We start from the raw sequence: 12,729 nt of genomic DNA, 5'->3' as shown, positions 1-12,729 counted from the left end.
GCCTCCTCTATGATCTGTAGTTTTCAGCAACATCTTCCCACAGCTGGTAGACACTGGAGGATAAATGTAGAAAAGTTCCCCTTTAATTAAATGTATATAAAACATTAATAAATAAAAATGATTGTGTTAGAGGTTGTGTTACTCACCTGATTTTTAATTTTCAGTGCACATGTGTAGCTGTTCCAGGTGTCGGTTATTGGTCGTCTTGATTACTAATAATCTATATCAGCACTTTGGTACGGTTTCCAGAGTGCAGGTATCAGAAGTATCAACCAGCTGTTCCTCCTGAAGTCTTCACCATCACTGATCCTGCTCTTGTCTCTCGTTCTCAGTACCTGACGAAGCAGGTGGATCTCCTCCGGCAGGTCAACGACCAGCATGCCAAAGTGTACGAGCAGCTCGACGTCTCGGCCCGAGAGCTGGAGCAGAGCAACCACAAGCTGGTTCTGGACAACAGGACGGCCCAGCAGAAGATCCACGGGTAAGACAGCCAGCGTGGTTCAACACATCTCCTGGTTTTTATCACTAACTGTCGGGTTGTTTGGGGTCAATTCATCCCTGGTTATTAACAATAAAGGGCTTTTGTTTTTCCGTGCAGGCTGACGGAAACGGTGGAGCTGCTGCAGACGCAGGTGGAGGAGCTGCAGCACCAGGTGGAGGACCTGAAGCTGAGTCCTTGTCAGCCTCAGAGGCCTCCGAGCAGAGAGAAGTGTCCTCGCAGCACTCAGAGCGTGTCCTGTCTGCACGAGCTGCACAACACGCTCAGGTGAGGACGTAAAGAGTTTATGAAGCATCGGGTCTGAAATGATGATCTGTGATGCAAAAAGACCAAATATCTGCTGGTTTTATGTAGTTAGAGGTCAGGATTTGATGCTTTTATCTGTTGTGCATCCTCAAGAACTAATTTTTGGTTCCATCCAACAACAAAAAAACAGATAATTTGTGTTTTAAACAGATTAAATATTAAACACTCAGTTACTTTGAACAGTCACTGATTAAGTGATGCAGCTGGAATTTTTAAAAAGCCTACAATAGTTGTTTTTTTACACACTGGACTCACATTTGAGATTAAATTCAAAATCTATTAGAGCACATTCTCGGTAAATATTCTAAGTAAAGAAAACAGAAAGAGATCCTGAAAGTGTAAAAAGCACTAAGGTCTGGTAAAGTACAGGTTTATTACAAATGACTGCACTGTTTACGACATTCATTCAGTAAAAATGACAAAAATGTGATGTTTTAGCCGCTTAAGTGTGAAGGTTGTCGGGTAAATATTCACTTTTTCACCATTAATTTAAGGTCACCAGCAATTTAAAGGAATAATTTGACACTTTGCGATACACACACTGTCTGAAAACACCGATAATATCTCTCTCTTAGCTGTTTTCTAAAATAACGTCAGCCAGGAGATTATAAGCTAACCATAGCTTAGCTCAGTTTAGCTTAGCTTAGCATGAAGACTGGAACTGGCTAGCCAGACTCTAAATCCAGCTACAACACATTATATCGCTCTAGTTTAATCTTTACAAAGAAATTGAGAGTTTTAGTGGCGCAAATAAGCAATTTTTTTACAATTAGTCTACATGCTAAGCTAAGCTAAGCTAAGCTAACCAGTTGCTGGCTGTTGTGTGTTAGTTTTATCAGTCTTCTCAGGAAATAATTTTATTTCATGAAATGTTTAGATTTTCCTTTATAGAAGCCACATTTTTCACAATTTTTGATAATATACAGATTAAATGATTCATAAAAAATAAACTCATCTAAATGCTACTTCACGGTCAAACGTGTGATTCTGCATATTAATGACAGAAACTAATTACTTGAAGCCAAAAACTATCTTCACTGCTTCCCATCTGCTAATTAATGGACCTTCGGTTAACGAGCTCATCAACATAACTGATCATATTTAATATATTCTGGTGATTGTGGCGGGAAATTACTGAGCTTACTCCGACCGCAAGGGTCAGAAATTTAATTAAACACTTTGAGAAGTTTTGGTTTGAACTGATTGCTCAGCCTGGTTAAAAAAAAAAAAAAAGTCTTAATTGCTTTGTCACTGATCCAGAAGCTTTTTGTAAGCTTCAAGAAGGGAAGCAGCAAATCCTGGCGGCGTTATCTCTCTGCTGTATCTGTGCTAATCCTGCTCCTGCTGGCAGACGTCCACGTCCAGCTCACCGCAGTCTGCAGGTTTCACGCTGCGCTCGCTTCCTGCTTCGCTGCACCGTGACGGCTTCATTCACGGCCTCGCTTCAGTCTCTGTGGTCTGTAATCCCGTCAGCACGACTCCCTCCGAGCATCCAGGTCACATGCACGGAAATCGCACTGATAAAGACACGACGGGGTCTGAAGTGAACACAGAGGTGCAGGAAGGTTTATGAGGTTGGAAGGAAAAAGGTCGAAGTCTGAGCTTCAGTGTACAAACGTGTCTCAATATCTGCCTGGAGCGCATTGATTCTAATCTAATCACCTCGGTTCTGCTGATAAGTTCTTGATTCCTCGCTCGGTGTGCTTTTCTTGGAATCGTCGGGCCTGTTTTTGGCTCACAGTGAAGTCCAGCTTTACCTTAAGACGAGCAGATACAGTTAAGTAAGGATTACGTAAACAAACAAACATGATAAACAAAAGTCTGCTTAAACCCCGGCGCTGTTTCTACACAGTCTATAACAAAAGGACGTCTCTGTCGATTCAAACATCCTCATCTGAATCAGACTCGTGACCTTTAGCTCCTTAACTTTGTGTTGCCTCATCAGGAAACAGACACGTCACAGATAAGAGAAAAGACAAATTATCAGCCTGCATGTTTACGACCGAATATCTGCCAAACGTCTGACGATAATTGTGTTTAGTGCTAATTAGCCAATATTAGCATGCAAAATACTAAATTAGGTGAAAATTCAGCCTTTGCAGATGACGCACCATCTATATTTCAGCTTAGATGTGCTTACGTAGTTTGTTTACACTTTGTTTTTGTAAACAAGCTATAATATGTTAGCTTTAGCTTTTAGCTCTAGAAGCTTGGATGCAACTTATCAGCCTGCGTGATTTGGTGGGAATAGCTGATAATACGAACTCTTTTCAAGGTCTCTTTACCAGCTTCTGGAGCGACCAATGCTGGAAAAAAAAAATAGAGGCTGCACATACTGGAGATATTTTACAACTTTAATTTTAATTATGTGGAAACACTGCCTGCAGTTCAGCCGAAAAGTCCCAGGATGTTGGTCATGTGACTGCAGCTAAATCAAAAATGGCTTCCCAGTCGCACAGAGAGAAGCAGATTTTTTTACGTTTCTTATGCAATCTGGGTTCTGCAAATGGTTTATTATAGATGTGGTTGGGTACGTTGATGTAAAAATTAAGTTTATCATCTTTTATTATACTGAAGAATTTTTCAGCTTGTAGTCATGTGACCGTCTGTCTGTGCAGGTACGACTACGACGACGAAGAACCGTCGGACGACCTCGAGTCCTCTGCAGCGTCGTGGCACGAGGAGGAGCAGGCGTCGCTGCGACAGTCGCTTCGCTCTCTGCAGACCCAGTTTGCCACTGAGCGCGCTCGCAGGCAGGAGGCGGAGCGAGAGGCGGAGCTGCTCGCAGGAGAAAACGCGGCGCTGGAGCAGCAGCTGGCGGCGATGGAGGGATGCCAGGTGGGCAGCTAACCACGACGTTTGAATTTTGTTTTCGAGGTTCTTGAAAATGCATATTGATGCTGTCAGATTAAAGGGTCATTTAACATTTTTATAATGAAGTAGAAGAAGTGGGTGGAGTCAGTGATGTCAGAGCAGCTATTTTCCTATTGGGCAAAAGGCAAAAAAGGGGTGTGGCTTAAAGTGCAAGATGGGCTTATGTGAATTAGGTTTTAGCCATGTCAGATGGACTAGTGGCTGTTCAGCACTAGACTGAAACGTCTCAACTACTGGAGGAGGGAAATTTTCCAGCTACTCGTGGTCCCCAGAGGATGAGTCCTGATCACTTTGTCAGTGTTCCTTAAAGCCCAACTTTGTCAGCATTTGTGTTTTATCTCATCAGTTATTGAATGATGGCAACCTCTGGTCAAATTTCCCAATAATGTTTTAGATATTTATCGAAATATCAGTAAAACTAACGCTCCCACCAGCTTTAAATGAAGTGCTAATTAGCAAATGTAAGCACACTAATTCACTGTTTTAAAGACTTAAGGTGTAAATTTCATAAAGTTTTGCTAAATTTTTGTGTTTGCAAGAAATATTTCAGTTTTCTTGTAGCCTGGGTTTTATTTTAATACCTCTGGATGTCATTCAGTCATCATGAGAGCTGCCTGTAGAAGATTTAAATGTTCCCCTAAAGAGGAGAAATGATTGAAATCGTCGGTTTCCAAAAGCCTTCAGAAGTTATCGAGTCGGAAATTGCACAGCAGGCAGCAGATTTGATAAAGTCACGCATAAGACTGTGATCTAAAAATAAACGACATCTTCAAACAAGTCTTGCTTTCATTTCCTTTTAAGATAAAGTAGGACAACAGTAGCGGTGGCTCGTCTCGTCAGAAACATGTCATTGTTGTTCTGGGAGTTCAGCTTCGTCTCTCTGACTTGATCTGACATTATCTTTAAATCAATATTTTCTTTTCATAATCCTGTAGCAGAGCACGACCAGTTTTTGCCTGTTTCACATCGATCAGTTTTGTATGTGGCAAGATAGATAGATGCTTGGGGTAATGGTGTAATCACGCAGTTTGTCCAGCAGAGCGGCTCCAACTCCACAAAAACTCTCTGCAGCACATGTAGCAGAGCACAAGTCAAGCGATGTCGGCACTATAATTTGCTAACTAGTCAACTAACAAACACCATGATTTCTTCTGTCCAGTGAAACTCTAAACGTTCTCTCTTCTTCAGGCCCGAGTGTCTGAGCTGGAGCGTGAAGCCGAGGAGCTCCGTCAACTCTGGAAACTGGAGACGTCCACCAGATCCAGCAGGCCGGACGTCTGCCTGCTGCCGCACTCCATGTTCCTGAACCCGGACGAGGAGCACGACGGCGAGGCGCCCAAGAGCCCCGCCGTCCTGAAGCGCTGGGGCAGCGAGCGGCTCATGAAGGCCGTCCAGACGCCCGACTCCCCCGGCAGGATCTACGACCACGAGTGCTCGTGCGTGCGGCGGGCCGAGGTGGTGAAGTATCGCGGGATCTCGCTGCTGAACGAGGTCGACGCCCAGTACAGTGCCTTGCAGGTGAAGTACGACGAGCTGCTGCGACGCTGCCACCTGGGCCTGCAGGACGAGGAGCAGGACGGCCAGAGCCACAAGTCGGTGCAGACGGCGTCGCTAGCCGCCTCTTGTCCCGCTCTCACGGACCTGGAGGACTTTGAGGACGACTTTCACCAGCCGGAGTACAAGGAACTCTTTAGGGAAATCTTCTACCGCATTCAGAAAACCAAAGAAGACCTGAATGAGAACAGGGGGAGGCCCTCAGCTGATGGAGCGCTGCCTGTTTCGCATTAGAAAAAAAACAAGAGAAGAAAAGACCAGCTGAGAGATTAATTATCGTCTTCCAGTTATATAGTGACTCTGTGGAAATACTTTGATTCGCCCAGAAATGGTGACCGCCACCCAGAGGGGAGAGTGATGCAGGAACAAGAGGGCTTCACACCAACCAGCTCAGACGTGGCTCATTTTGCACAGAAACACCAGTGCCTCCTCCCGCCGCCGCCGCCATCGCCGCCTCTACTGTACAATCCTCTACCTCACTCTGCTCGCAGACAGGAAGCACTTCTGAGGAACAATCGGACTTCTTCTCGTGAGCTGGCGGCGTTTTATTTTACGGGTCCTATAGTTTCCGAGAAGAGAAATCGATGTTAATTTGCAAAAAAAAGTTTGAGGTAAAGATGCGGTTTGGTTCTAATTGTAGGAAATATGGAGGCAGCATTCAGCTAAAGTCGAGCTTTTAGTCAATATGCAGCAGATGAACAACTACTGCAAACGAACTGTACTCAGAGTAAATTTCCTTCTTTCACTGGAAATTCTTCAGGGCTGCAACTGATTATTTTTCATGTATTGAATAATCCGCCACAGTTTTTAATAAGTGTTTAAAAAAACAAACAGCCGACAATGAATCGAAACTCAAATGTGCAGTTTATTGTCATAGAAGCTAAAAAGCTGGAACTTTGTGCTTAAAAAAAAAATGTCACAAACGACACAAACACTCACATTTTGGCAAATTTTAACTGAAGCTGTTTACACATGAACATATTGAGAAGCATTAATTTGGAGTTTATGTCCATGTGACAAACCAGTACTGTCCCTCTTTTAGCTCTGTTTTTGGTCTCCTCCACTTTCTGAGCAGCTAAATGCTCACTAATTGTGCCGCTTGTTGCCCAACGTGTTGTTGGTGTTTAAATGCTTTGAGAGCAGCGAGATGGAACCAAAGCAATAAAGCAGTTGAGTGAAAGTCGCCATGAAGTTGATAATTCAGGTGATTTTTTTTTTTTTGGCTCTTGACTACATATTTGAAACTTCCTGTTCAACACCTACTTACTCAAATCTCCAGTTTCCTGTAATTACTCCTAAACAGAAAACAGCATCAGGGAATGATGGACCTGTAAAATAGAATTTAATCACTGTATCTGCTGTTTGTTTATGTAAAGACTTTCTAATTTATTTCTTGGTGATAGTTTGCCTGCGCCTATAAGAGCAACCGGCCCACGGTTGACCAGTATGCAACGTTATGTCGGTGGAGGAGTTTTTATCGAGTCAAGGTGCTCAAATAGGATTTTTCTTTTTTGTAATTGTGACACATCTCTCTCTCTATGAAATGATTATTCTACTTGATTACTGTACTGTAGGTTAGACTGCTGAGTGAACGTCGTAGTAAAGGGACGTTTACCAAAATAATAACCGATAGCTCGAAGCTTTTCGCCGCCTGATGTTTGTGAGTCCTCGTCCAGCTTAAAGACTGTGCACATTGTCTGTAAAATCACGTTGAGATGCACTTTAGAAACTTATCAACGCTCTTCTGACACTTTATATCTCCGCTGTATGTAGTCGATGTTCTGATAATCTGCAGTATGTGTGTGTTTCTACCTGTTTCATGACTGGATCTGGTGGTTGCTGTCGCTGCTCTGAGCCATAAAACATGAAGCAAGCCGACGCAGCAGCTTTCTGTCCTTTTTTATTAGAGAGCTGGTCCGCCGTAAAATGTGATTAATCCTTATTTATTGCGGCGCTACAGTTAATCTTCACAAATATCGTCATAAATCGCTGACGTCCTTTGAGAATTTAACGACAGCTTGGACGCCCTGCTGGAAACGAGTCTAAAAATAAACCTGAGGAATCATTAACAATTAAAATTAGAGATGCAACATCAGTGAGCCTCCGCAGGGGGAAAATAATACCAGCAAAGAATCCTAAATTATATAAACAGTGACAAATTATGGGATGTGTAAATAGAGGGAGTCGCTCATTAATGGGAATAAAGTGAAATAAAGAACATTTAGGGTCAAAATATTATCAGTAAATGTGTTTTTAGGTTGTAATCTTTAACAGGGTTTTATAGAAGAGAGTTTATAATTAGACAAGCTAATGAATAAAAACCAGTGCATGAGAATTAAACCGATTTTCAGCTGTGAAAATCTAAATTCAGGGTTTAAGTTCAGTGAAAGTTTCTTTAGTTATCACACATATTTACAACATTTATACTCCAGACTGGGTTTTTCCTGCGAACTGATCTTTTTTTTTCGCACATTTGATTTGTTTATTTTGTTTTAAAATGCAAAATTTGACATTTTCATTCTGGCACCATCTTAAAAGTTTCTGCCAGAATAAACCGCCCACGTCCCCGACACCCACAAAGGTTCATCACAAGGTAAGAACACAAGTAATAGTATTTGTAATGCTTTTTGAACAGAAATTCAAGAAGAAAAAAAAACACTCGATCCCTCACAGTGAGGGTTTCCATTTTCAAATTTCTGTATCTTAAGTTTCCCCACACGTTGTCTACTTTGCATGAATACATTCATCGAACAAACGAGACAAAAAGAAACCGTCTTAAATCACAACCTGTAGCAGAGGCATGAAGACTAAACAGCATTTACGAAGGAGGAATCAAACATCCACCGAAGCCTAAAGGCTCAGATTGAAAAGTGTATTTTTGCGTCAAAAGGAACCAGTTAAGGTGGTTTGGACATCTGATTCAGATGCCTCCAGGGAGGCTTCCTCTGGAGGTTTTCCGAACACGTCCACCTGGGAGAAGACCCCTGGGCAGACCCAGAACTCGCCTCGGGAAGAGCTGGAAAGCGTCGCCGGGGGGAGGGAAGTCTGGAATGACCTGCTCTGTCTACTGCCCCCACGACCCAACCCTGGATAAGCGGAAGATAATGGATGGATGGATGGATTTTTGCAGGGTGGACAGTGTGCAGAAACTTGATCCGCTCATCCCTCTCCTATGAACCGGTCTCATGAACCACATGCAAAGAGTTCCTCTGATAAACGGCTGTATCTGATACAAACCCCCAAAATATGATCAAATCAGGGCCATCCATCCATCATCTCTACACCTTAATCCTCACTAGGGTCATGGGGGGCTGGAGTCTATCCCAGCTGACTCAGGGTGAAGACAGGTTCACCTGGACAGGTAACCAGTCTATCACAGGGCTACACTTAGAGACAGACAACCAAGCACACTCACATTCACACCTACAGACAATTTAGAATCACCAATTAACCTCAGCATGTTTCTGGACTGTGCGAGGAAGCCGGAGAACCCGGAGAGAACCCACGCTGCACGGGGAGAACATGGAGACTCCACGCAGAAAGATCCCGGGTGTCCTCACCGGGAAGCGACCGGCGACCTTCTAGCTGTGAGGCGACGGTGCTAACCACTGAGCCACCGTGCAGCCCAATAATCCATAAATATCCACTCAAAATTTTTTAATGAGCTGCTGTTTAACTCGCGCTGATAAATGAAGAGAACACCTGGGACAAGGTGACATCACAGTGTTTATTGAGCAAAATAACAAACCAATGAAAAAAAAAAATACAACTATTATTCTTATCCGATGATGAAGGAAATTTAGCTGAACGCCGTTTTCACGACTGAAGCTCCGAGAGGATTCCTGTGAAAAATCGAACGTTCCTGTTTTCTCGTGTGAACGGGTGGGAGTTTGTCCTGAAAGCCTTGTGAGGCGGAGGCACTTTAGATGGAGGCTCAAGATAGCAGCACATGGCGATACACCAGCGTATCCATAGCAACAGCATCCCCCCACCCCTACCCCCCCTCACCAGAGATGACGGCGTAGCGTTGGTGTCGATTAAATCCCGGCTGATTTATGAGCAAAATATGACAGGATGTTATTCCAAAATGCATCTTTATTGGTTCTCATCAAACTCAGTCACTCGTCTCTCGTAAAAGGAAAACTTAGAAACTCTACATTCAACCAAGAAAAATAAACCTCAGCCGCTTAAATCCGCCTTTTTTTTTTCTTTTCCCCTCAAGAGTTTATAAATCAGCACATATTTGACTGAATAACACAGAACACGAGGAGGAAAGCAGCAGATTCCAGGTCCAGGGTTGCCAAAAACATCCAGAGGTTTCAGTTCAACAACATCTTTGCATCTTTCTTCCCTTTTGTTTATGAATTTGGCGTTTTTCTCCTTCACGCGTTTTATCGAACATCCTTAAAGCTCACACGTTCACTTGTGTGTCGAGGGCGAAATAAATAGAACACTCAGCTGATATTCCCTAAACAGAAGAAAATGTGTAAAATTAATGGATGCAAACAAACAAATCAGTTTTTTGTTTTTTTACTCACAAGGCCTTAAAGAGTGTCGTAGCTGATATGACAAAGTAAAATGTGTTTTCTCTGGCAAAGTTCACGACCAGGAGTGAAAAGAAAGCACTCTGCTGCCTTCAACAGTAAACACAGATCTGATCCGAGAAAGGTCTCATTCAAAAATAATCAAACATGACGTCATCAATGCAAAAACAATCCTACTGATAAACCGTGTGTATATATAGATCTTGCTATCTCTTCATTTTTTTATTTTTATATCGATGTTTCCCCTCAGACTCGGAGAGTTTGTGGACTTCCTGTCCTCCGGCGGCGTCCGAGTGCTCACGTCAAGGTTTAGAAAAGCTTCTTGTTCCGAGCACGTCGGGCGCCCGACTTTACTTGTCCTCCAATCGCTCGTCCTCGCAGCTGAGCGAGCTGCAGCGATTGGCTCTCATCTCTCGACTGCCCGCCCACCGGACACCTGGGAGAGGATCTGATTGGCCGACGGTGACCGCAGGGGGCAGGGACTCGGGGGTCAGGACTGTATCGTCCCTTTGAGGTACCACATCCCCGCGTGGCTGCTGCAGCACTCCTGAAACAGAAGGACGGCCGGTTAGGTCAGCGGAGAACACGTGAAGCTGGTTAAACGCAGGACGTGCAGCATCGATCTCACCGTGAGCAGCCGGTCCACGTCGGCTTTGGACACGTCTCCGAAGTCCTGCGCCAGTCGGGCTTGAATTATGTTCCTCCTGACCCGGTAGTTCTTCGTGAACACCTCGTAAAGAAGCCGGCGTTGCTGCGGGAAGGAAAACAAACACAGAAGAATATTTACTAAATATTAATGTCAGAGCTTCTGGAAAAAGATGCTTCCATCCGAAAACTGCCTCAGGCAAGTGCAAATGTTGTCTTTTTTTGCAAATTTGAGGAAATTTTTAATGAACTTTTTCTAACAAACATATATACATAATCAATCGTAGCAACTGGACTTGTTTGAGTTCCTTGAAGACATTCCACCTTCATCCAAGAGGCTTCATCAGTTCTGACTGACTAGTTGGGAGTTCCACATACTTATATCCTTAAGGAGCCATTAACACCTGAGTTTCGGTTTCAATTGGGGGTTTGTTGCTCCTCCCCCTCGTTATGTGAGTCGTTAGTGCTCCCCTGACACAACGGGGTTCGTTAGGGTCCATTTTGGCTAGGTGTGGATGTGGTTTCATCTTCCTGGGGAGAGATCTTAGGACTGATGGTTTTAGAGAGGAGTGAAAGAAGCCATCTATGTCCAACTGGAAAGAGCATCCCTCAACAGAGGTGGAGGTCTGAGGCATCACCTCTCACCTGTTTACAGTTCAGTCATAAGATCTCAATTGAAACTGAAACTCAGGTGTTAATGGCTCCTTAAGGATATAAGTATCTGGAACTCCCAACTAGACAGTCAGAACTGATGAAGCCTCTTGGATGAAACGTCTTCAAGGAACTCAAGCAAGTCCAGTTGCTACCATTAAACTACCAGAATAACCGTGACCTGGATGATGGAGAATCTTCACAGACATATACATAGACATCATACAGATGTCAGCGCGGTAGTGATCCAACTCTCGGCAAGAATCCAGGAGCTGTTCGGACAACTTTTGCTGTTGATTATTAAACCACACACGTGTTTAAAGTCCTCTTTGTGTTTTGGAATTTAACAACGAAAGTCTCGAGGAGATATCTGCAGCTGAGATGGACTCAAAACCAACATCAACTCATCGCTGCCTTCGGTGTGAAGAAGAAAAAAACCCCCATGCCCTACTTCTTTGTGCTGCGCTGCACTGATGCAACCAACCAGTCATTTCCCACCCTGGTTTCTGACATTCGTGTGAAATTCACTGATTGCTGACTTCGGCACGTCATCGGGGCGTTTACCTTGTCGAAGTCGTCTCCGGTCTCCCATACACCGAACACCTTCTGCTCATCGGGGGCTGCTGTGGTCTGAGCAGGAAACTGAAGCGAGACAGAAACAAACATGTTTTAAAAACAGTAGGGCTGCAGCTGGTGACTATCTTCACTGTCTGTTATTTTACTGATCAGCTGGTTGGTCTATACATTTCTGAAAATGGTGGAAAATATTAATTATTGTTTCCCAGAGTTTAAAATGACTACCACAACCAATGGTTTTGTCCATAGAGGAGAAGAAAAAGTAGAAAAACATCACATTTAAGAAGCTGCAATCAGAGAATGAAGACTTATTCCTTCAATAAATGACTCAAACTGATGATCAACTAACAGGTTTTGCCACTTTTCCTCCTTAAACCTTCTTCTAGTCTGAACAGGAAAGCGAGCTGAGTCATTATGTTCAGCTTTTAGGATGCACGTCATGACAACTTTGATGGAAATGCCATTTTGTGCAACACATTACAGCCACGTCAACGAGCCTTTCCTTCTCTCAGACACTTGATCTGATGCTAATTTGAGGTCAAAACAGGAACATACGAAGCACTGCAGTGTCCAGACGGTCCAATCATGAGCCCCCCCAAGCCTGGATTATCTCTCCAGACACAGCCCACCGACTCAGCGCCGATCTGTGAACTGTCAGACACCCAAACAACAATATTTAGGATAGCACTGAGGGCGAGCAGCCTGATTCCAGATCTGTCTACGTTAGCGAACAACCTCCAGGCTTAAGCCCCGGGTGAGCAGTAATGAGCTTTGCTTCGAGGCTAATAATCTGTTGCATAACAAAGACGGTGTCGAGCCATTCCCTCCCCCTCAATCCTCTAAAGATGCAGAGAGGATAAGAGCGAAGCCGGGACAGCGCCGGCCCTGGCAGGAGGAGACCGGGCCGCCTGATGCAACCAGAGGATGTGGCGGCGAGCGGCCACGCCTCTGCAAACACCACACCGAGAAAACAGACGAGGTGCACTGATGACGGGCTGTAGGAGTCTACGTGAAGGCTACGAACAGCGACAGCAGCCCAAACACAAGCACACAGAGGTGTCAGGTGGCTCCTGGAGTGGA

At 44.1% G+C, this 12,729-nt stretch overlaps 2 protein-coding genes across 3 annotated transcripts in view; one reads left to right on the top strand and one right to left on the bottom strand.

Moving 5' to 3' along the window:
• LOC103372663 (cerebellar degeneration-related protein 2) overlaps positions 1-7,111 on the top strand; it is a 9,972-nt gene extending 2,861 nt beyond the window's left edge. The window contains exons 3-6 of the mRNA XM_008302357.1: positions 333-481; positions 599-766; positions 3,424-3,643; positions 4,868-7,111. Of these exons, the coding sequence (XP_008300579.1) occupies positions 333-481; positions 599-766; positions 3,424-3,643; positions 4,868-5,467 (1,137 nt within the window). The 3' untranslated portion in view covers positions 5,468-7,111. The remainder of the gene's footprint in view (positions 1-332; positions 482-598; positions 767-3,423; positions 3,644-4,867) is intronic.
• Positions 7,112-8,941: 1,830 nt separating this feature from the next.
• The window catches only part of polr3e (polymerase (RNA) III (DNA directed) polypeptide E), a 28,296-nt gene continuing 24,508 nt past the window's right edge, over positions 8,942-12,729 (bottom strand). For both annotated transcript variants that reach the window (XM_008302351.1, XM_008302350.1), the window contains 3 exons: positions 11,638-11,715; positions 10,406-10,528; positions 8,942-10,324 (listed from right to left, as the gene is read on the bottom strand). In XM_008302351.1, coding sequence (XP_008300573.1) covers positions 10,268-10,324; positions 10,406-10,528; positions 11,638-11,715 — 258 coding nt within the window. In that variant the 3' untranslated portion in view covers positions 8,942-10,267. The remainder of the gene's footprint in view (positions 10,325-10,405; positions 10,529-11,637; positions 11,716-12,729) is intronic.

Source organism: Stegastes partitus, unplaced genomic scaffold (assembly GCF_000690725.1).
Source record: "Stegastes partitus isolate 25-593 unplaced genomic scaffold, Stegastes_partitus-1.0.2 Scaffold1797, whole genome shotgun sequence".
Taxonomy (NCBI): domain Eukaryota; kingdom Metazoa; phylum Chordata; class Actinopteri; family Pomacentridae; genus Stegastes; species Stegastes partitus.
Note: the sequence above shows the minus strand (reverse complement) of the source record. Positions and strands in the feature narration are given on the sequence as shown.